At 41.7% G+C, this 25,120-nt stretch overlaps 1 protein-coding gene across 4 annotated transcripts in view; it reads right to left on the bottom strand.

The window, feature by feature from the left end:
• The window catches only part of Dmxl1 (Dmx like 1), a 151,961-nt gene extending 151,243 nt beyond the window's left edge, over positions 1-718 (bottom strand). For all 4 annotated transcript variants that reach the window (XM_036205232.1, XM_036205233.1, XM_036205234.1 and 1 more), the window contains exon 1: positions 569-718. In XM_036205232.1, coding sequence (XP_036061125.1) covers positions 569-655 — 87 coding nt within the window. In that variant the 5' untranslated portion in view covers positions 656-718. The remainder of the gene's footprint in view (positions 1-568) is intronic.
• Positions 719-25,120: the final 24,402 nt, after the last annotated feature.

The raw sequence follows: 25,120 nt of genomic DNA, 5'->3' as shown, positions 1-25,120 counted from the left end.
ACTTTGGCTAAATCTTAACCTGCCCTTAGCAAGCAGGAGCTACACTGAAAATACAATGATCAAACTGTCAGTAATTACCTCGAACACCCTCAAAACTTTCCAAGGATTACAAGGCCGTTGCCCCTGTAACTCAAAGCACGATAGGAATGAATGAAGAATACTTCCTTTGCAAAGTTATTCGTCGGTAAACTTCAAGAAAGATAAATAGGCGCTGTTCTCATGATATTGTTATTTGCGCTGGTTTAATAATCAGTAACTGTTTTAAGTCTACAAAGACTTGACCTTAGAACTGAAGAAAAAAAAAAAAAAAAAGAAAAAGAAACATATCCCAACTACTGAATCCCAATTAAATCGACAATTCAGGCCCAATGCAGCGAGAAAAACCAAAAGCCCCCTCACCTCCACCCCACAACTCCTGATTCCAAACTACCATTTTGGAGGCGCTACTTCGGCCCGAGGGGGTCAGACTAACATTTTTTTTAAAAGCCCGAAAGCACGCTGAGTGGACGGAGGCCGTGCGAGCCAAGCGTCAGCCAGCCTGCCCCGGGCCTCCGTGTCCCGCACTCACCGTGAAGCGCTGCTCGCCGACGCTGCCCACCGAGAAGCAGTGGTCGCCGGGGTTCACCGCGCCGGTCAGCACCTGGTGCAGGTTCATGGCGGCGTCCTAGTCCCGCAGCAGACGCCGCAGCCAGCTCATGCCCGTGCTCAGCCACCTCCTTGCGCCTTCCCCCTAGGGGCGGCGGCCGCTCTTCCGCGGCGGTGCCAGGCGCCCGAAGCCGCAGACGCTCGGTCGGGGCCCGCGGCTCATTCCGAGCCCGGGCGGCCGAGGCCTGAAGGGGGCGGGCCGGGCGGGGAGCGAGTGCGGCGCCGCGCTGCTCTGCACCTGTCACGGCTGCCCCAGGTGAAAAGCACGGCGTCCGCGCACCGATCCGCCCCGGGCCGGAGCTCTCCTGGGGTACGGGAGGAACCGCGCTGTCCGCACGCTACGCCCGAGCCGGCCCAGCGGGACACACAGCCCAAGAGGCCCGGCGGCACGCGCTGCTCCCACCAGACCGGCCCCCTTTCCCGGCCGCGGTCCCGCCGCCCTCCGCCAGCTGCCACCGCTGGCTACGCGGCTCCAGCCTTTGCGCCAAAGTATCGCGAGACTTGCAGCTAAGCTCCCGAGTGCCCAACAGTATACAGAGCAGCAACGCCTTCTCGAGTCCAGAGTGAGCCAATCCCGAGGCGCAAAAGTACCTAGAGCCCCGCCCCATCCTGAAGAGAGGCCAATCGCTTTGAGGCTTGTGGAGGAGCCTGCACTCCGTGTTGAGTCTTTTCGCACCTTGAGTCGAGGGTAAACAGAAAGAGCCCAGAGTTACCTACAAGTTACCAACTTGTGTTTTTGGTAAGGGTTCACCCGGACTGCTGGGACAGGAAAGTTCAACAGGGAGGAGTTGCAGTTTCCATGATCCTGGTACGACTACAACTCCCAAGATGCACCGCTCCCCACTGGCACCGTGTGAGAATCTGTAAAAGTGACCATTGAAACCTTGTCGAGGTTATTCCTGCGCATTTCCAAGTCACTAAACAAGATCATTTTAAAAGGTTTAAGCTCGTCAGTAATACTAGTTGATGTGTTTTTTATATAAACACCATAATTTTAAAATAGTGCCGATAATAATGACCCACCAGTCCTACTTTGTTTTGGACAAAGAACCCAAGAAACTCAAAATGAATTGTCCCGGCACCAGTAGTGAGATCCAGTTCTCATTATGTTTTGACACCAGTATTATTATTAACAAGTATCTACTAAAATGGCTTCCCCTCTTAGGGACAGACTGTTCTGTTCCTCTCTATCTCAAAGGTCTGGCACAAACTTAATCCAAAGTGTTCAAGAAAGTTTCAAATGGATGAATATAACTATGAACTTTGTTGCAGTAATACTGAGAGAGGCGAGGGGTCAGAGAGACAGCTCAGCGCTGACGCCCTCAGCGGCCTAAGGAGTTTGCCTAGATTAGAAACTTCAGGCCAAACCGGAATTTGGAGCTTGGGTGCAGAAAAGAATTTCAGGACTATCCAGTTTATGAAGCACAGGTGGGGTTTGATAAAAATATTTTAATATAGGCTTAGTGCGAGTGTTAACAGAGCAGCATTCAGAAAGAAAACACACACCTAAGTGTTGGTATGGGCTCCTCAAGGGATGGGGTGGGGGGCTAGAAATGTTTTAGCCACACAAACCATTTTGGAGACTCTCAAGTTATATCTCAAAATGTTTCTAAGAAACCTTTCTTCCTCCTTTTCTCTTTCTTTTGATAAGAGAGATTAGTAGAAGGTGTCCAGGGAGATAACTTCAAAGGAATTATACTCAGAAGTTTCACAAAGGGTTTATTACATAGATTTATTTCCCTGTAAGTGGGGATTTTGGTGAGATTCCTAGAAAATTTGAGGTTTATAGGTTAAAAGAGAAAGACCTTGAGCAATTGTTAATTGTCTAGAATTCTTGATTCTTGCTAGCAGTAGGATGAATTTTTCCAAACAGTTTCCAGGATGAAGGGCTCTTCTCCCTTCTTGAATTACCCAAAATGTCCCCGTTTTTCTGTCCTGCCTCAAAATGATTTTTCACTGGGGCTGATGTGTCTCAGATATAGTGTTTGGATGAGGCCCTGGGTTCTACCTGATTTACCATTGTGAGAGACAGACAGAAAGAGAATGCTATATGTTAACCTCAGTACTCTGGAGACAGAATGACGGTGACTTCCAGAAGACCAGCCTGGGCGAGAGAGAGAGAGAGAGAGAGAGAGAGAGAGAGAGAGAGAGAGAGAGAGAGAGAGGCCCTGTCTTAAAATTAAATAAATCAAGTAGCTTAAAACTAATATTTTGGTGACAAATACTATTAACCATCCTTTTCCTAAGATACTTCAATATACATTCACTTTGTCTTGCAATTAAAAAAAAAATACCTGAGAATAAGCTTCTAAGAGCTATCCCTGTTTTTAAATAGAAAGAAGAAAATGCTGGGCTGGAGAGATGGCTCAGAGGTTAAGAACACTGGCTGTTCTTCCAGAGGTCCTGAGTTCAATTCCCAGCACCCATATGGTGGCTCACAACCATCTGTAATGAGATCTGGTGCCCTCGTCTGCCCTGCAGGTATACATGCAAACAAAAACACTATACATAATAAATAAATCTTTAAAAGAAAAAAAGAAGAAAATGTATTCAAAATTCCGGTCTTTTCAAAAGTTGGACAATGCTAGGTCAGCCATAGTGGTAAACCCTTGTTGTTCCAGCACAGGAAGGTGGAGACAGGGGAATCAGGGGTAGGAGTGCCTTGGCTACATAGAAAGCTTGAGGCTAAGCAGCCTTGGCTACATGAGACCCTGCAAAAAGCAGAAAACAAAAGACAAAATGTAATGTATTTCATTGAAGTTTGTGAAGTGTAAAATACCAAGAGCTGAATTTATCTTGACCTGGGGGTTGACGCTATGGTCTCACACTTGCTAAGCAAGCATTCAACTGCCATTGCACTTCCCCGGAAGTCTCCTAGGAGACATGTCTCTGGGTGTGTCTGTGAAGGCATTTCCTGAGACATTTCGCTGAGGCCGGAGAACCCACTCGGGATGTGGACAGAACCACGCCATGGGTCAGATTAGAAATAAAGGAGAAAGAGGGATGAGCACTAACGTTTATCTCTGTCTCTTGACCTCAGCTGCCCGATGCTCCTACCATTATGCCTTCCCACCTGCTGGACTGATGGTAACCCCTCAAACTGTGAGACAAAAACCCACCACCCCTCCCCTGTTTAAGTTGTTTCTGTCAGGTATTTTGTCCTTGTAATGAAAAAAATAAACTAACACAGCCGCCAAGCATGCTTGAATTTGTTGTTGTTGTTGTTGTTGTTGTTGTTGTTTTTGTATGTGGAGCTGAGGATTGAATCCAGGGCCTTGTGCTTGCTAGGCAAGCACTCTACCACTGAGCCAAATCCCCAACCCCTCACTTGAATTTGTTTTTTAATCATCAGTTCAAATTTTATTTAAAGCAACTTTAACTCTGGGAGAGAGGGGTCCGTGAGGTTGAAATCAGGGCCTTATGCATGTGAGCATGCTTTCTACATGCACGAGCCCAAAATTTGAATTGTTTTATGTACTTGTCTGGGTTGTACATAAATTCTGTGGCTGGCCCATAGTCACTATATTTACTCATTCCTTTGTGCCCAGTTTTTGTGAAGCACAGTCAGGGTGGCCCAGTGAAAGAAGCTGAAAGAGTTGGTGGGTATGAACCTGGGACAAAGTCTTGATTCACATAGTAACTAGCTACACGGCTTTGGATATGTTTCTTAGCTTTGAAGAGTCATTTCATCATCCATAAAAATGGGAAGTTTAATTTGATTATCAACAACACTTTGCTGTATTTTGACATTTATTCAACTCTGCTGCTCTTGTTGGGTTTTGTTTAAATTCTCTAAGCATGTATGTAGCTCTTGTGCCCAACTGCTTGAGTTGAATGCTACCCTAACTACTCCCTTGGACAGAGAATGTAATCTCCTTTTGCTTTCTTTAACTATAATATGGATATAACAGTGGGCATTTTCCACATAATTGTCATGGGATTTAAATGAGAACAATCTGTAGCATAAACAAAGAAGCCAATAAAGGTTCTATGTTGTTATTATTCTTAAATAAATCTAACCCATTGATATATTTGTTCTAAGGTTGCCCAGACAGTGTCAATTTTCTATCTTAATTAAATTTCTCAGTAATATTTGAGGCTTCCATGTTGTAGAATATTATGTTTAAGATATGTTACATTTTTTATGCTCTGAAACATTTGTTTAATGATGCAAAGATGTGTTGCATTCCTTTATGTTGCATTTGTTTAACTCTGTGAAGCTGTGTTACTTTGCCTGTCTAAAGCACCTGATGGTCTAATAAAGAGATGAATGACCAGTATTCAGGCAGGAAAAGGATAGGTGGGTCTGGCAGGCATAGAGAATTAATAGAAGGAGAAATATAAAAGAAAAAAAAAAAAAAAAGAAAGAGCAAGAGAACAAGGATCAAGAAAAGAAGTGGCCAGCCACCGAGCCACACAGCCAGCCATGGAGTAAGTGAAAGTAAGATTTACAGAAGTAAGAGAAAGGTAAAAGATCAGAGGCAAAAGGTAGAAGGGATAATTTAAAGTTAAGAAAAGCTGGCAAGAAACAAGCCAAGCTAAGGCAGGGCATTTACAATTATTTACAAATAAGCCTCTATGAGTGATTTATTTGGGAGCTGGATGGCAGGTACCCCAAAAGAGCAAAAACAACCAACAACACTTCCACAAAGGTTCTGAGGTCATCCCAATCACCATTCCAAAATATACAAAAGGACATAAACTGGCATGGTGGCACACACCTATAATCCTGCAGTAGGCAGGTTGAGGCAGAAGGATCAGGAGTTCAAGAGTAGTCCAGGCTACATACATATCCAGAACCAATCTAAAAGAAGAATAAATTAAAGTCTATAGGAGTGAATGGCTAACAAAACGCGATGGCATTCTTAAGTAGAACCTCATCTTAAATTTGACCTGAAGATGCCTTCGTGCTACAGTTTCCAAGATAACTGTAACCTAATTTCATACACAAACTGAAAGCCTATTCATAGGAGCATATATTTTGCTAAGGACTAGAAGAGTTTGAGCGCTTCACAAGCACATGAGATTTAGCCAATCACAGACAACCAACTGATAAGACCTTGTTTGAATAGGCAAACCCTGACCTGTAACCAGTCAAGCCAATTATATGCAACTTATTTCTGGTTCCTGCCAACATGATTGAGGAGAGCTCCCGGAACCTTTTCTAATTCTGGGAGCTGCCAATCTGAGAGCCGTTCTTGCTTTCATTTACGTAAAGCTTTCCCATTACGTAATATTAAATTGCCCACAAAGCAAGCTGTCTGAATTACAGAAGTAACTCTTCCATGCTAGTTATTTGGTTTTATCCACATCAGTGGGGATTTTTTTTTTTTAAACTATGATCTCTTACTACTGGAGAAAAGATTCAAACAAAAAACTTTACTACATAAATCACCTAAGAAGGCTTATCTCACTTGATCTTTGTCAACAGTGTCCTGATCAAACTACACTTAGAATTGTAAGCTGAGTGGGGAGTTGTATAAAGTGGCCAGAGAACAGTCAAGAGGACTCAAGTGTTCTTTCTATCGCTGTCACTATCCCCAAGTATCCTTGAAAAAGACATTTTAACTCTTTAGGCACTAGGGTGGCCTCAGACTCGCAGACATCAGCCCGCCTCTGCCTCCCAAGTTCGGGAATCAAAGGAATGTGCCACCATCACCCAGCTATTTCCTAACTTTATAGTGAGGCATTTGAACTAAGTCTGTGGCTCATGGGCCAAATGCAGTCTACTTCTATTTTGTAGAGTCCTTGACCTAAGAATGTTTTTTTTTTTTTTAACAGTTTTTAAGTAGCTAAAACAATCAGCAAGAGAATAATATTTCATGGCACATGAATATTTATGAAATTTAGGCAGGACTGGTGGTACAGGTAGGTCTATAGTCATCTCTGCCCGGAAGGCTGAGGCAGGACGATCAAAAGTTCAATGCCTGGCTGGCACACAGAGTGACTTTGAGGCCAGCCTGGACAACTTAGCAAGACTTCATCTCAAAAGCAGAGCTAGGATATAGCTCAGTGGTAAAGTCCTCGCTTAGCTTCCACAAGGTTTTAGGTTCAATCTCCAGGAATAGACATGTGCGTGCACACACACACACGAGCACAGGAGTGGAGGGAGGGGAAAGGAAAAGACATGTTTGGCAGAGAGGGAAGGAAGCAAGGAAAAAGAAAAAAAATTATACAAGTTACATCAGTTAGCATTTGTATAGTATATATACATGTACACACACACATATATATACATATACACACACACACACACACATATATATATATATGTATGTATATGTATGTATGTATAGTCATTTCCATGTTGTTTATGTGCTTTCACACTGTGGTGCAACAGAGGGCAGTTTCAACAGAGAGACTGTATGATCTGCAAGGCTGTGACCAGAATACCAGAGCTTGGCCTTCCTGGTAACAAAATGCTACTAAGTGAAAGATGGGAGTTGAATTTGTAAACTGTATGTTTTTCAGAGAGCCAGTCATCTGAGAAGACAATGGATTAAATCCTAGACACCTGCCTTTCATCACATCTCCATCCAGCTGGCTACATAGGGTGTAAACAAAGGCAATCAGTCTCTCTAAAGCAGTGGTTCTCAATCTGTGGGTTATGACCCCTTTGTGGGTCATATATCAGATACCCTGCATATCATGTATTTGCATTATGATTCACAACAGTAGCAGAATTGCAGTTATGAAGGAGCAATGAAATAATTGTGGGACTGGGGGTCAGCACAACATGAGGAACTGTGTTAATGCATTAGGAAGGAAGCATTAGAACCATTGCTTCTAGTCTCTGGTCAGGTGGTTAGCTTTATCCCTGAGATTTGTGGTGCTGATGCTCCTCTCTCTCATCTCCCACACCTTTCTCTGTTACCATTGTTGTTTTTCCATTGGTACAGAGGCTGCACTTTAATCTGCTGCTGTTTTAGCTAGCAAACGCATCTCTGCAGTTACTGGCCTGATTCTCTGGCAGCAGCTTGGCCACTCAGGTCACAGCCTGGTGGGAATTCTGTTCCTGCAGGCACCAGCTATGTTGCTGCCACCAAATATAGCTTTACCATTAAATCTTTACCATTCTATTTATCAATAAGCCCCGGGAGTCAAAGGCTGGGGTGAAAACCTGCTAGCTCAGAGAGGTTGCATAGCGACTAGCTGATCTTTTCTCTTTGCTGGCAGCTCTGAAACAGAGCATCCTTCCTCTTAGCCAGAACAAAAGACCCCAGGTTACTCTAAGTTCCTCCCTACTACCTCCTGAGCATCTCTCTATCATCTCACAGACACCCCGATCACTCTCTATGATTACATTCTGTCAACTAGTTGCTAACTCAGCCTCCTGACCCAAGGCTGATTTTATTTAATTAATGCAAATGCAAACTCAGATTTCACAGTGTGATCAAATAGTTCTCAGTGTGCCTGGGTTGCATACTCCCTAGGCCTCTGAGTCTTGCATCCCTTGTACAGAATCCTCTAGGATAGGGATTGACTTACATTAGCAAACCAGTGGCAGCATGTTCATGTTGAGCTGTTTACAATGTATATATGCGGATTCCTTTCAACAATAGGAAATACAAATGGGTTCTTGTGACACAGAATATAAAGGTGATCATATCCACTCCTCCTCTCCCATATCATTTTCCACTGTCAGCCATAACTCATATAAGGTATGTATCATACTAGATATGGCATCCTGTCACCAGTCAGTTGTTAGCATGACTTTTTACCAGTAAGAGATATGTACATTTAAAGATGGCCTTAGTGTAGAACAATAGTTACTAGGGGTTGGGAATGGTGAAGGGGAGGAGGGACAAAAGGAAGGTTGATAGTGAGTACCAAACATGAATAGGAAAATGTTCTGGTATACTGTAAACAATGGAAGGACTACAGCTTTAAGAGCATGTGGCCTTTGGCACTATAACATAATACTGGCATCTACAAAAGTCAGGGTCATGCTGGAGAACTATGCAATTAACACACGCACACGCACACGCACACGCACAAATCACACAACAGCTCATACTGTTTTAAGTAAGTTTGCAGTTTTATGTTGGATGGCATTTATTTCAGTGTTTGGCTGCATGTAGCCCCTTAGTACAGTCTAGACATACCTGGCAGAGTAATCTAATTTGTATATGTATGAAGATCTACAAGAGAGGATCTTGAAGGCTCGAAACATAAAGAAATGATAAAGAGTAGGAAATGACAGCTACCATTGTTGAAATATCACACTGAACCTCATTAATGATACAATTAATATTTGTTAATAGGAAATATATATTCTGCTGAACAGTGGTGGCATACACTTCTAATCCCAGGACTCCAGAAGCAGAGGTAGGTGGATCTCTGGGTAGATCTCTGTGAGTCTGAGGCCAGCCTGGTCTACAGAGCAAGTTCCAGGATAGTCAAGGCTACACAGAGAGACCTTGTCTTGAAAAACCACACACACACACACACACACACACACACACACACACATATATATATATATATATATATATATATATATATATATATATATATAATATATAATACCAAAAATGGGCTTAATTTTAGAAAATAGAGACAAAAATCTAAAAAGCAAAACTGCTATTTCAAAGTTTCTTTTCTTATAGACAAGATAGAGAGACAGGGCATAGTAAAACTAACCAAAGTAACATCAGGATATTTCATTTGTATGAAAGCAGAGGGAGCTTCCCTATCATGCCAAGTGAAAATGGCCTATTTGGAAAAGCTGGCTCTTTCCCTAATCTTGATTTCTCAGGTCAGATAAATTGCTTAGTCTCAGCCTGGTGGAATGTTATCATGACTGACTTTATTTTTAGTCTTTAGACAGGTCTATATAGGAGCATAGTCTAAAGCAATAGCTCTCAGTGGTTTTTTTTTTTTAAACATTTACTTATTGATTGTATGGGAGATAGGGGTGACAGCAAATATGTGGAGGTCAGAGGACAACTTGGCAGGAGTTGATTCTCTCCTTCCTCCATGTGTTCTGGGGATTGAACTCACATCTTCAGGCTTAATGGCAAGCTCTTTACCTGCTAAGCCATCTTGTTCTCCCTCTCCCTTGTAGTTTTTCTTTAATGCCTGCAAGCTGCTAATTCTCATAGACTATGATCTAACATATGTTTACTATAGCTCAGTTCAATCCTAAATCTATTCCTGGCTGCTGTAGTGAGAGAAGCAAGGGGGGGAAAGGCACATGGTTCTGCTTGCTCCTTGTCCTTCCTTCCCTGACTCTTTATTACAGATTTAGGAGATAGCACTGCCTGCTTGTGTCTTGCTTTTTCAGTCTCTACCTTCCTTCTGCCCAAAGGTCACAGATCCACCTTCTAAGACAAATTGTCTAAGATAAGTGTTAATCCGTTTATCCTCTAGTGAGACGGAATTGTGTAACTCTGTCCTTTGCTCACGTGCTGTATGACCTTGTAGTGTTTTCCTCTTTATTTTCCAAGAAATAAAAGAGGAAGATAGCTCCAAAAAGGGAAGTCTTGTAAAAAAAATAAATAAATAAAACCTATTCTGTATGTTTCCCATTGCTGCTGCCAGCAAAACTTCTAAGAACCAAACTGTTAGTGTGGGAAGATGGCTTAGTTTGTAAAATGCCTACTGAGACTGGGCAAGCATGAGGACCTGAATTCAGATCCCCAACACTCATGTAAAACATGGACATATGGCATATGTCTGGGATCTTAGCACTAGAAGGGAGAGGGGTGGACAGCTAGATCTCCTGAAGTTAAGTGTCCATCCAGCCTAGTAGAATTGATGAATCAATGATCTCCAGATTCAGAGATACCCTGTCTCAAAAAAAAAAAAAGTGGCTGAGAAAGATACACAGAATTAACCTCTGGCTTCCACATGTGTGCGCGCGCGCGCGCGCACACACACACACACACACACACACACACACACAGAAGTAGAAGAAAAGAAAATTGTTAAGCTGTTTCTGGCACCAGTAGACCACAGAGATGTTACTCTGTCTTCAGTGCTCACTTTCAAGAAAAGAGGTGTAATAGGACAGGACCATAGGGTTGAGGAAATTGGCTCAGACCAGTTGCCAAGGCATGCACATAAGATACTCCTTAAGAGCCAACCTGGAATCTGCCCGAGGGCCTAGCAATAGTCCCTGTCAGAGTTCCTGGTCATGCCTAGCCAGTGAGGGATGACCACACAGACTGGGTGCTGGGAGGAGGGCATGTAAGGCCTTTCCTGTTATTGAATAAAGGAGTTTGTTATTTGCTTCCAACAGACTCCTGGTGTCTGTGTTACTGACACCATGCCTTCTCACCCCTCCCCTGAGGGAGCCATTAGAATCCAAACAACAAAGAGGGATTTTTATGAGAGTGCATGGCTTGTGCTAGTGTAGACGAGCAAACAGACAAACTTTGAGGACCCTGGAATGAAAAAGACTATATAAGAAACGAGCTCAGCTAGAGAAGTGATTGTGCTTCTTATCACTCTCTTACAAGAAATGTTTCTTATCACCTCCGACCCTAACTTCACCATCCAAGTCCCTGTCATCTTGGATCCCCTGGTATGGGAGTTATAAATAGAGACTTCAGTTAACACCCAATAGGCCAAGGAAGTTAGGACTAAGAGAAGTTCCTAATGTCATTACTATTGTTCAAATGGGTAGAATATGATCCTGAACTTCTCTTAAGCATTCTGAACACTTAGCTAATGAAAATAATATAAAGGTCTCCATGCAACTAAGACATTAGGTACTATAGCAACCTTACACTACCAACAACAACCTTCTATGGAGACACACCACCAAGAATACTATAGCTTAAATAGGTATTTGAACAATGAGTTGGAATCTTGGGCAACATTTGAAATATAATTCAAATGTTTGTAAAATAATTCAAACATCTCTAAAATATGAAGATTGTTGCTTAATATACTTAGCTCACACTCAGAGGCTCAGTTGGGAGATTTCTTCACCCACAAGCATTTAAAAAAGAGTTATTCATAAAATCTGTGGTTAATGAACATCCATTATACTTTCTTGGGTAGAGGGGAAGACACAACACTGAGTCTCACTATGTAGTTCTGGCTGTCCTGGAACTTGCTAGGATTAAAGGCATGCCCCACAATACCTGGCTCCACTATACATTGTAATAGATATTTAATTTCAGTATTTAAGAATAATGCCTTTGTTTTGTTTTTTTGTTTATTTTTGTTGGGGTTTTTTTTGTTTTTTTTTTTTACAAATGAAGAAACCTAAACTCAAGGAGATTAATTTCCCCAAGATAATTTTAAACCTGGATCATATTACTGTCCAGGGTAGTAACCCTGAACTCAGGGTTCTTAGGCTGTAAATGGGACAAATCAACAGGACCCACCTCTTCTCCAAGTTATTTGGTCATAGTTATTAGCATTATTAGCTAACTTTAGTGCCTGTTAAAAATCCAGAAGCTGTCAGACAGAAGGCTCACAGCTTGCCTGACATTTGTCAATCCCTGTACCCAACCCCCACAAGTTGCCTGGAAGCAAAAGCAAAGGACTACCATAGAATGCACAGGGATAGGGGCTAGATCAAGAGCCACTGATGTCTGCTCCGTGCTGCTCATTCTCCGAGATGGAAAGCTATTGCTGTTGCTTCTGAAGGACCATCAGGGGTGGCATTCTTAATCCTTTACCTCCTGTCTCCCTGTTTCTCTGAGGCAGCAGAAGCTGTCAATCAAAGGCTGCTTCCTTCAGTGCTCATCTAAACAATCTTGGCTGTTTTAAAACTTTCTTGGTGGCTAGTGGAGACTCCAAGCCTTCCAGTGATACCTAATGCTCAACCAATTAGATATTCACCTGTTTAAAACTCCATTACTTCCAGGAAAGCTTTGTAGCCATTATTCAGTCACAAGACTCAGGTGTGGCTTTAATCAGATTGTGATACTTAATTTATTTTTTGGTTTTTCCCAGACAAGGTTTCTCTATATAACAGTCCCTGTCTGTCCTGGAACTCATTATGTAGACCAGGCTGGCCTCGAACTCACAGAGATCTGCCTGCCTCTGCCTTCTGTGTGCTGGAATTAAAGGCGTGTGTCACCACCGTCCAGCTGTGATATCTATTAGAGGTAGATGTTCTCTATACAAAAACATAATTCTCAACTCAAAGGAAACGAGGTATTCTGGAGCCAAATATCAGAAAGAATGGCCTGGGAAGACAGCTAGTTTAACCAGAATTCCATGTTCTAATATAGAAGCAGTTTCAGGAAGTTTTTATAGTAATGAAAGAAAGTCACAAATCAAGACACTTTTTTTGTATAATTTTTTTTTTTTTTTTCGAGACAGGGTTTCTCTGTCTAGTTTTGGTGCCTGTCTTGGAACTCACTCTGTAGCCCAGGCTGGCCTCAAACTCACAGAGATCTTCCTGCCTCTGCCTCCCGAGTGCTGGGATTAAAGGCGAGGACCAGACACTTTTAATATATTGATGGAAACATCAGAGAAGTAGATTACAGCAAAGTAGAGAAATCTCAGCCCCAGGTTCAGATGCTAACTGATGGTACTTACTTGGTTGGCCTTTTTGCTGACAGAACTACAACTTTTCTAGTTAATACATTCCAAAAGGCTTTTTATTAAAATCTATTAGTCACAGGGTGTTTGATCTGACACAGAGGTAGCCAAGGAATGGCTGATTAGGGAGCTAAATGTAACTCAAGGTAAATCAAAATTAGGCTCTGGACCTAACATTTCACCCTCTCCACAGCACTGAAGTTCTAAACAGTCAATCAGCCCACATAGCCAAAGCCTCAATTGGCCTTTGCAGACATAATTTCTTTCCAGGAATTCTTGCTCTCACTTCCATAACTATACAGGAACATGGACAACTCAAAAGCAGCTGCATCAGCAAAAAGCCCACCAAGTGTTTGTGAAAACTTAGGTCACTGCATCCCTGGAGCTCCTTGCGTGATATGCAAGCATTTTGGCTGGTTGAAGAGTCTGTAACCAGAAATTGGTATTGCAGGGGAGGGGAGAGCCCTATTATTGCAGTAATGATCACCATAGTTAAAATATCAAGGTATCTTCAGTGCCTGCCAGTAGGTGAAAAGACAGAAATTGTCTAGGTACAATGGAACATCATTTGATCATGCAGCAGAATGAAACAGTGTCACTTCCAGTAAAATGAATGGAACTCTAGGGCTTCATGCTAAGAGAAATAAGTGAGACTCAGAAAGCCAAGTACTGCATGTTCCCTGTCATATGTGGAAACAAAACAAGTAGAATTCTGAAAGGGATTCCTAGGAAATGGTAAAAAAAAGTCTTGTTGTGGGTTCTTTACCATAAAGAAATATCATAATGAATCCCCTTAGTCTGCATAATTAATATGTATTAAATTATACAAATGTTGAAGGCTGCATTTTTTTTAAACCAATGATAAATTAAACCCTGAGCCAGGGAGCTTTGGCTCAGTGGGTAAAAAGCACTAGCCTGCCTGAGTTTGATATCCTGAGCCCACATAGAAAGCTGATGCAGTGATGTGTCTATGGTGAGCTGAGGAGCAGGAGGCAGAGACAGATGAAGCTAACAGGCTAACTAGCCTAGAGTGTATAGAACAGAATTAACAAGACCAGGACTCAACAAAATAAGAGGAATGGGCAACAGAAAGTTGCCTCCTGCCCTCTGCTTACATGCTGTGGCACACATGCACTTACACACACATTGCACACACACACACACACACACACACACACACACACAATGTTAGAATAAGCATGAAAATAATCAGATTTTTGGATGTAAAGGGAAAATGTAATTAATACAAAACTCAGATAACTCAGAAGTCTGGTGTGGTAGTTCATGATTGTAATGTAAACATTAGCAGGCTTGGGAGGCAAGGCAGGATGCTGGTTAGTTTTTGTCAACTTGCCACAACTTAGAGTCTCTTAGGATGAAAGAATTTCAATTGAGAAAATGCCTCCATCAGACTGGCCTGTAGGCAAGCCTGTGGAGCATTTCCTTGATTAATGACTGATGTGGGAAGACCCAGCCCTCTGTGGATGGTGCTACCCCTGGGATGGTAGTCCTGGTTTGTGGAAGCAAGATGGCCGAGCACGATAGGGGAAACAAGGCGGTAAGCAGCATCCCTCTGTGGTCTCTGCTTCAGTTCCTGCCTCCAAGTCTCTGCATTGAATTCCTGTCTTGCCTTCCCCCTGTGATGGACTATAGAACTGGTAAGCCAAACAAACCCTAGCTCCTCCAAGTTGGTTTTGGTCAGTATTTTTTTTCAGCAACAGAAAAGCAAACTAGAGCAGGCAGAAATATCATGAATTTGAGGCTTTGGTCTACATAAAAGAGACCCTGTCTCTAAAAAGTATAAAAGATCGATGTGAAGAGTAAAAAAAGGATAAGTTGAGAATCTTAAAACAGGATTATTACATGTTTTACAAATGAAAAGAGAAAGAGTAATTCTCAGAAAATAAGAGAATTACTTGAAAATAACAGAACATGTATTTGTTTTTATTTTTTATTATTGTTGTTGTTTTGACAGGGTCTCACTATATAGCCCTGGCTGTCCTGGAACTCACTATGTAGACCAGGCTGGCCTCGAACTCCCAGTTATCTACCTGCCTCTGCCTCTCAAATGCTGGGCTTAAATGGGGTGCCACCCTAGCTATTTTTATTTTTTTAAGGTGTAAGTAAATTGTTAAAAATAAGAAAATGCAGACATTAAGAGTTACAAACAGGGGGTGGGGATTTAGTTCAGTGGTAGAGCGCATGCCTAACAAGCACAAGGCCCTGGGTTCAGTCCTCAGCTCTGAAAAAAAAAAAAAAAAACAGTTACAAACAATGAAAATCTCACCACCAGAAAAATCTGACTCAGAGGGAACCATTATTAATAACTTTGTTGGGGTGGGGTATGCTACACACATTTTTAACCAAAGGGAGGATTATACAGAATATTTTATTTTTAATTAAATTTTTAGTTAGTGTACAATATGATGGGTTTATTATATGTTCTGTGTACATATGTGTGAGATTACATATGTATATATGTATGACCAACTCTTTGTTTCATTCTTTACACTGTTGAGTTTCTGTTTCATTGAATTCTGCTCGAACTTGATGATTTCTCTCCAGCTATACTGCTTTGGTGGTTTGCTTCTTGTGTTAGGGTTGCTGTTGCTCTGACGGAACACGACAGTCAACAGCAACCTGGGGAGGAAAGGTTTATTTCACTTAAACTTTCCATATCACAGTTCATCATGGAAATCAGTCAGGACAGGAACGCAAACAGGGGAGAAGAAGCCTGGAGGCAGGAGCTGCTGCAGAGGCCATGGAGGGATATTTCTTACTGACTTGATCCTCATGGTTTGCTCAGCCTACTTTCTTATAGGACCCAAGGCCACCAGCCCAGGGTGGCTCCACTTACAATGTGCCCTCCCCCGTTGGTCATTAATAAGAACATGCCCTACAGGCCTGTCTGCCTATAATCCAGTCTCATGAAGGCATTTTTTTCAGTGGAAGTCCCCTCGTCTCAGATGACTCTATATTGTGTCATGTTGACATAAAAGTAGCCAGCACATTTGTTCTGGAATTATTCTCTTTTTCCACACAGAATACACTCCCTGAGTTACAGATAATGAAACTAAAATGGTAAATGTAAGTCATATCCCAGGGTCATGCAGTGCATTGGAGCTGTCTAATGACAGATGGCTAATCTATCTTATCCTGCCTTAAAGCCCCAGGTTCCTTCTTCACCACTACAACCAGTTCAGAGCTGAAACCCCAGCTGGGTCTGTCAGAATCCTTCTCCACCTAGCAGGGGATTTATGCAGCTTTGAAGCTTCCTAGACATAGATGATATCTGAATATTTTAGGAAGAAAAGCTGAACTGGCCTCTACTTTTGACAGGATTGATGAGTCAAAGAAAGTCATGACAGTCCCACCTGAGCCCTTGGCTAAAGCCTGTTTCATGACCATCCCACCCGAATACAAGAGGTTTGACCCCCCGGTGACTTTTGCACCCCCTTGAGTTGGTTTGATTTCAGTTCTTTTTACATGAGAGTTCCAGTTTGCTGCACCCTTGGGAAATTGTAGCACATGAATTAGCCCTGAGAAGGGTATCAGAGAGTCTACAGAGGAGAGAATGCCATTTCTCCAGACATTTCACATAGACCATAACTCCACAGTGAAGTTCAACGGCCAGTGTTTTTTATTTTTTGATAGAAGGACGGAATTGAGAGAATTTCACAGAAAAACAAAGTTATCTATACAATTTGATGCCTGCTATAGTATATGTGTTTTGAAGGTCTCTCTTAGAAAAGTGAGACTTGAGGTAAGCCATTGATTAGAGGGTTAGCTGTCTAAGGAAATGTTATTTTACTAATGTAATAAAAACATGAAGAAAACAGCATGATGAGCCATTTGGGTGCGGGAGGCTAAGGATAATTTTAGTTTGTGAATTTGAAGTAATTATAGATGATGTTTGAAGGGGTGGGACTAAAGCTCCAGAATGATATCAGTTCTATCAATATGAGCCTGGCCAAGAGCCACTGTGTCAAGAGTTCAGCCTCAGGAAGGGAAGCAGCTTCCAGAGGGGAGAGGGTGAAGAAAACAGGCCACGGGGAATCAAGAACTAAATGTAGTCATGCCCCTGTAGTGTTGATCAGGAGGAGACATGAATAGCCCTGTGTGATGTCATTGTGAGGGACTTAAGAAGCTGTAAGAAATACTTTGCTTGTTCATTGTTTTGTTTTGTTGTTTGTTTGTTTTTTTAAAGAACAACACTACAGAGAATAAAAAGAATTAAAATACAAGAGGAGAGCATTGGATCTAAGATTTCAGGAAGTCTTGTGACTTTTGGGGATGCACTTTTTGTTTCGTTGAAGGTATGGATGTCATTGAAGGGTAAGGTCATTGAGTTAGTTAGTTCTGACAGAAGACAATTACAGGAGGAAAGTCTTATTTTGGCTCAAGGTTCAGAGGGTCCAGGGTTGAAAGCTTGACAGCTGGGCTAGCTTTCTCCATAGCTTTCTCCAGGAGCGCATGGGGTAGCATTCCTCACACCTTGATGGACCAGGTTGTAGAGCATGGGGACAGAGCATGGCCTGGCTATAACATTCAGTTCCTGACAGTCTATGCCTATCTGAAAGATTCTGTAACATCCCAAAACATTGCCACCAACTAGGGACCAAAATTCAAATACGTGTGGGAACATTTCACATTCAACAGACATGAAGAGACAGTATTGTTTGGCAAAAAGAGCTACAGGTTGCCTTTGCCCTTAAATTTATTAATTGTCCTTTTCTCAAACTTGTTTACTTGTCATTTAGAAGGATGAGGCCTTGGTCCCAAGAGATCTTCCTGCTTCTGTCTCCCAAATGCTTGGGACTATAGGCGTATATCACCACATCTGGCTGCAAGTGACGTTCTGAAGAAAAGAAACCTATAGGGAAAATTACAAGACACTTGTGCTAATTTTGTTTTTTGGTCAATTTGTTATAAACCTAGAGTTGTCTGGGAAGAGGAACCTCAACTGAGAAAATGCCTCCATCAGATTGCTTATAGGCAAGTCTGTGGAGCATTTCTAAATTAATGATTGATGGGAGAAGGCCCAGATCACTGTGGGTAGTACCAATCCTGAGCTAGTGGTCCTGGGTGTTTTAGACTGAGCAAACCACGAGGAGCTAGCCAGTAAGCAGCATTCTTCCATAGTCTTTACTTCAGTTCCTGCCTCCAGGTTCTTGCCCTGCTTGAGTTCTTGCCTTTTCTTCTCTCAATGATGGACTATGATGGGGATGTATAAGTCAAATAAGCCCTTTCCTCCCAGGATGCTTTTGGTTATGGTGTTACCACAGCAATAGAAAGCAAACTAGTTTTGAAGAATTTGTCTGCAATGAGGGAGTCAATCTATACCAGACTGTTCAACCAAGACTGTTATAACCTGCACACCAAAAGCACAGGAATATATGGAAACAGGATGTCTTTTTCTTTCCTTCTTTCTTTTTTTTAAAAAAGATTTTATTATTTATTTATTTTGTGCATATGAGTACTCTATCTGCATGTCTGCCTGCATGCTGGAAGAGAACATCAGATCCTATTATAGATGGTTTTGAGCCACCAAGTGGTTGCTGAGAATTGAACTCAGGACCTCTGGAAGAGCAGCCCATGCTCTTAACCACTCACCTATCTCTCCACCCCCACTTCTGTCTTTCTTTAAGGAACAACAATAACAACAAAAACAAACATTGTATTGCTTGAGCCTAGAGTAGTGTCACATGCCTATTTCCCTGCATGTTTAAAGCTGAGGCAGAAGTATGACTGTGAGTTTGATCCTAGCTACAAATTGAATTCCAGGCCAGCCTGGGCTATAGTGTGAGATCCTTTCTCAAAACAAAACAAAACAAAACAAAACAAAACAAAACAAAAACAAACAAACAAAAAAAACCAAAACCAAACAAACCAAAAAAACCCTGTTTTGTTTGTTAGTGTCTTAGGGTTTCTATTGCTGAAATGAAACATCATGAATAAAAAGCAAGTTGGGAAAAAAAAGTGTTTATTCAGCTTTCATTTCTGTATTGCTATTCATCATCAAAGGAAGGCAGGACAGGAACTTAAACAAGGCAGGAACCTGGAGGCAGGAGCTGATGCAGAGGCCATGAAGGGGTGCTGCTTACTGGTTTGCTCCCCCTGGCTTGCTCTGCCTGCTTTCTTATAGAATCCAGGACCACCAGCTAAGGGCTGGCACCACTCACCATAGACTAGGCCCTTCCCCATTGATCACTAAATATGAAAATGCCTTACAGCTGGATCTCATGGAAGCATTTCCTCAACTGAGGCTTCTTCCCTCTCTGATGACTCTAGCTTATGTCAAGTTGACACACAAAACCAGCTTATACAGTTAGCTTTTAGGAATTAGGGAGTTTTAAAAATTACCTTGCTAGCTTTAGATAGGGTATAGACTGGAGAGTACCTTGACTACACTAGACAAAAAAGGCACAGTTTCCTGGGTGTCAGTCAGAGAACAAGTTCTTTTTAGCAGTGGCTGTGGACCACTATCCTGCAGTGTCTAATTAGTTTGCTTCATTGACCTTGATTGCTACCTTTAGAGGAGACTTTAAAGCCTGCCAGCTTCCTGAACCTGCCAAGTCTGCTGCCTGTCTGGTCAATGGTCTTGACTTGCCCAAATGTCCTGCTGTCTGACCACATGCTTAGCGTAGCCAACTTATGTCATACTTATCATCTATGCCTCTTTTGGGAAAGCTCCCTTAAGATCTGGCTCCTCTGTAGCTTAGTGGTAGAGTGCTTGCCCAGAACGCATGAGTCCCTGGGTTCTATCCTAAAGACCAAACCAAACAACCAAAGGTACTTAGTGTAATAAATACCAACAAGAAAATAAATTAAAACTGAGAGCTGAGCATGGTGTTGCAGACCGTAATCATAGCACTCAGGAGGTAGAGTCAGGAGGAATAAGAGTTCAAGTCCAGGCTTGACTACCTAGCAACTTTGAGACCAACCTTATGGTTGTGTCCTATACATGTGTGTATATGCACACATGTAAATAAAATAAAAATTAAAAAAAAAGTAAAAGAGATAATGTGGCTGAAGGGATTGAACTCAGAGAGAGTAAATACAGAGATGACAGTTTATAAGTGGTTCTCAACTTTCCCAATGCTGTGACCCTTTAATATGGCTCCGTATGTTGTGGTAGCTTCCAACCATAAAATTATTTTCCTTTCTACTTCATAACTGTAATTTACTACTGTTATGAACTGTAACATAAATATTTTTGGAGATAGAGGCTTGCCAAAGGGGTTGTGACCCACAGATTGAGAACCACTGGTTTAATTATTGGCTGCAGGTGGGCTTAAACGGGTTAAATTTGCTGGTCTTCACCCTTTCTGCAAAGTAGCATGCAAACTTTTTTCAGAGAGGCAGTGTGAATTGTATATATCCAGAATAAGGTATAAGTAAACCTTCTTTAACTCTGTAAATATAAGAAATAGAATCATAGAAATGTTGAGTTTACATGCCTCAGCAGGAAATGGTACTTCCTGCTGAGCCTGATGACCTGAACTGATCCCCAGGACCCACGTGGTAGAAGGAATCAGTGGATTTCACCAGGCTGTCCTCTGACCACACACACACATTGTAGCATGTGCCCTTCAAACAAACAGAAAAAAAATGTAATTTTTAAAATGTAAGTTATTGAGCTTAAAATTCACATTCACAGTAGACTGCAAATGTCTACTTATGAATACTTGAATGTTTCTATGTAGATTGGTTGTGCCAGTCTCTATATATTCTCTTCCTTTTCCATTAAAATATTAGGTTATTCCAAAGGTTCTCCTCCCCTCAGTTAATTGAAAAAAAAAAGTTCCAAATAACAATTATAGTTAAGGATATTAAGAATAGTTTTGTTTTGGGCTTTCAGCTCATAGAAGGCAAAGGTACAGTTTTCTGTAGTCATCTCAAAATTTAGATTATCTGACAGCAACTTCCTCCCCTATTCTATTTGATTTTAATAATATCAAAATTATATATATAAGCACGCCAGTTGTAATGTTCACGCCAAGCTAAGAGTAGCTACCCTACACCAGCCTGTTTCCAAAGGCTGGTTAAGGATGTTGGGGAAGCAACCAGTGACTGAACAGTCTGGAAGGTCACAGTAGGACACCACTTAGTTTAGACAGGATCAGACTGAGGTGGAATCCTCTGCCTTTGCCTCTGGGCAGCAAAACTTTCAAGAAGCCACCCAAAGTGAAAGGAACACAAACTGGTGATACAGTGAAAACGCCACTTTCAGTGAGGCTGTCAACATTGCCTAACAGATTCAAGGCTGATATGTAGTCAAAATTTTTCCGAGACCATTAAAGAAATCTTGGGGATTGCCCAGTCTGTGGGCTGCAGTGTCAGTGACATCACCCTCATGACATCATAGATGATATCAACAGTGATGCAGTGGAGCTGGACATAGTGGTGCACACCTGCAGTTGCAATTCAGAGGCTAAGCCAGGATGACTGAGAGTTCAAAGCCAGTCTAAGCTACAGAGAAATACCGTATCTCAAAACAAACTAATATACAATAGTAAAACCCTGTTGCCAGGCGGCGGTGGCGCACGCCTTTAATCCCAGCACTCAGGAGGCAGAGCCAGGCAGATCTCTGTGAGTTCGAGGCCAGCCTGGTCTCCAAAGTGAATTCCAGGAAAGGTGCAAAGCTACACAGAGAAACCCTGTCTCAGAAAAACCCTTCCTTCGTACAAAGATCCGTTTTCTCTCTCGCTTACTCTCTTTTTTTTTTTTTTTTTTTGAGTTGCAGTTTCTCTGTGTAGACTTGGCTGCTATGGAACTCATTCTGTAGACCAGGCTGGTCTTGAACTAATAGAGATCCTCCTGCCTCTGCCTACTGAGTGCTGGAATTAAAGCTGTGTGCCACCACTGCACAGCTTCCCCTCGTGTCTTAAGGAAACCTCCCTGTTCTCATACAAGTTTTCTGCCTGACCTTACTAAATTACCTATATGCATATCCAACCACTTCATGAGCTAGTTGCTTCTGTTCTTAGCTTCCTTATGCACACGGGTTACTGTTTTTGCTCTTCTTAATCTGTTTTGGTTGTTGCTGTCATCAATTTAAAGGACCCATCGCTGTAAAGACAGAGAAAACATGCTTTTTCCTCCCTAGGAAGTCTGTTCGTCTTCAGAAGTGGTGCTGTTTGTATTTATGGCAGAACAGTTCTTCATCGCATGCCATAATTTCAGGACATCAAACTGCCTCTTCCTGGTCAGAGCACGTTATCCCACTCCCCCACTCACTCCCATTTCCTTCTGTGTCAACCAAAAGCTGCCCATATATATCCTGTTAATAACGAGGATTGTTAGATAAATGCAGGAAGCCAAGTTAAATTTGCATTTCAAATTGTTTCATAATAATTTTGTATAAGGTATTTCAAATGTTACATGGATTTGTTTTTTCTAAGTATTATTTAAAATCCAAATAGACCTGAATTCTCCAAATTTTTAATTTTTATTGCATTTAATTGGTGCGTGTGTATGTGTGTGTAATTCGGAGGACAACTTGTGGTAGCTGGTTATTTACTTCTATCACGTGGGTCCTAGGAACTGAGCTAAATCATCAGGCTTGGTGTCAAGCACCATTATCCAACAAAAGATCTAATCTGCCCTTTCTATATTTTTACTATTTTTAAAGCCGTTTTATTGTGACATAGATAAGAAGATGTATATATATATATTGCTTTCCCCACAGCAACCTTCCTCAGCGAGCTACAGTTCCCACCAGAGTGGTACATCTGTTTCAGCGGTGCACTCAGCTTCATCATTATCATTATGCAAACATCATCACGAGACCACAGTGCAGAGTCCACTCTTAGTGCTGGAGAATCTACGTTTTGACAGATCTGTCCTGCGAGTGTATATCAAAAGTATCAGACAAAGCTTCAGAGTCCTGGAAAGATTCCTTACTGCCACTTTCTCTACTGTTTTTTTCTTTCTTTCTTATTTTTATATACTGAATCTGTCATTCCAAATCAAAGGTTTTCTGGAGTGGCGCTACATGTCACAAGACCGATTTTCTTTCAGAAAACCCCTTCCCAACATCCTGAATAGTTTAGAGTACAAATTACTGCAAGCATCCATTTATTTAGCAAATACTGATATTGTATGCTCTACTATGTGTTTTCAAATTAGAAACTTAGACACTGTCCCTGATCTCCAAGGACATTTGATTCTAGATCCTACCAGTTGGTCAGAAAAAGCTGTTTGTTGCTTATAGTAGTGCTATGGTTTTGATATGAACATGTTTTCCCCAAGAGTCCTGGGTTGATGTGAGAAGTAGTGGGACCTTAGAAGAAGAGATAGGGCCTAATAGAAAATGGTTGGATTAATGGGGATCTATCTTGGGCAGGATTAATGTGCTTCTGGAATCCAGTTAGATGCCTAAAAAGTGAGTTGTTGTAGGAGTGACTGACTCCTTAATCTCTCTTGTGTTTTTCTGTGATTTCTTCTTGTAATGTTTACGCTGTTCTTGAACTTGCAAAAGGATTAACTAAACATTTCTTCCTCTCCCTCCCTCTTTCTCTCCCTTTCCCATCCCCCTCCTCCTCCTTTTCTTTCTTTCACTAGAAATCAAACCTAGGGCTGTAGACAGAGTTTCCCTGCCTGGCCCACAGTCAGGACAAATCTCTCTCACCCGCCAGGCCCGTAGAGGCTCAGACCCAACCAAGTAAACACAAAGAAACTTATATTGCTTACATACTGTATGGCCGTGGCAGGCTTCTTGTTATCTACTTCTATCTTAAATTAACCCATGTCTATTAATCTATATTTTGCCATGTGGCTCGTGGCTTACCAGTACCTTACATTTTGTCATGGCTGCGGCTGGCCGTTTCTCTCTCCTTTGCCTTCCCCTTCCCAGAATTCTTCTCTCTCCTTGTCCCGCCTATACTTCCTGCCTGGCTACTGGCCAATCAGCATTTTATTTATACAGATCAATATCCACAGCATACGGCCTCATATATTAAACTTATTTTCTTTTTAAAAGGAGCTCCAGCCAGGCAGTGGTGGTGCATGCCTTTAATCCCAGCACTTGGGAGGCAGAGCCAGGCAGATCTCTGAGTTGGAGTCCACCCTGGGCTACCAAGTGAGTTCCAGGAAAGGTGCAAAGCTACACAGAGAAACCCTGTCTTGAAAAAAACAAAAAAACAAAAAACAACAAAAAAAGAGCTCCAGCTTCATGCATTTGGTGGTTAATGATGATGGAAAATGAATTATTGCAGTAAGAAAGAACACTATGTACACAGGCTTAATAGTGTCTCAGGTAAAGAAAGAAAAAGCTGAGCTACCTATTGAGATTTTGGAGTGTAATTTAAGGTAGATTTTTGTTTGAAATGGAATATCATTTTCTTGCCTAGGTGGGTCTAAAACTAAACTCAAGTGATCATTTATCCTTAGTCTCCAAAGTATTGTTAGCTTAGACTCTGGGAACACGTCACTGTCCTAGGCAAGGTGGATCTTTCAGTACTGGTGCTGGTAGGGGGTATTGACTAGGATTGGCTACAGATCATAATATGGCTTGTAAGGGTGCTATAGTTTGGAACTGGCAGATGTAAATGTTTTCTTATGTATTTGTGCATGTATTTATTTTGAGACAGTGTTTCACTGTGTAAGCCTGGCTGGCCTGGCACTCATAGATATACCCCTGCCTGTGCCTCCAAAATGCTAGAATTAAAGGTGTGCACCACCACACCCAGTCTGAAAGATGAAGTTTTTGTTTTGAATCTTGGGATATAAACTACGATTTGATAACTCCTATTGAAGAACTGGTGGTTATTTCAGAAAAAAAATCTCACCATTTGACATTTTAAAATCAAGATTGTTAATAACAGCATGTGTGTTTCTTCTTGGAAAAACATCAGTAATATTCCTGGACAATTATGCCTAAGATTTTATTCAGGTACACTCTTACTTTTCAATTTCTCAACTTAGATCCCAAAGAATATAAATTTCCCAGCATTCCTGCTTGTAT

The sequence above is a fragment of the Onychomys torridus genome, chromosome 13 (genome assembly GCF_903995425.1).
Source record: "Onychomys torridus chromosome 13, mOncTor1.1, whole genome shotgun sequence".
NCBI lineage: Eukaryota > Metazoa > Chordata > Mammalia > Rodentia > Cricetidae > Onychomys > Onychomys torridus.
The sequence above is the reverse complement of the archived record's forward strand: the minus strand, read 5'-3'. Positions and strand labels throughout refer to the sequence as shown.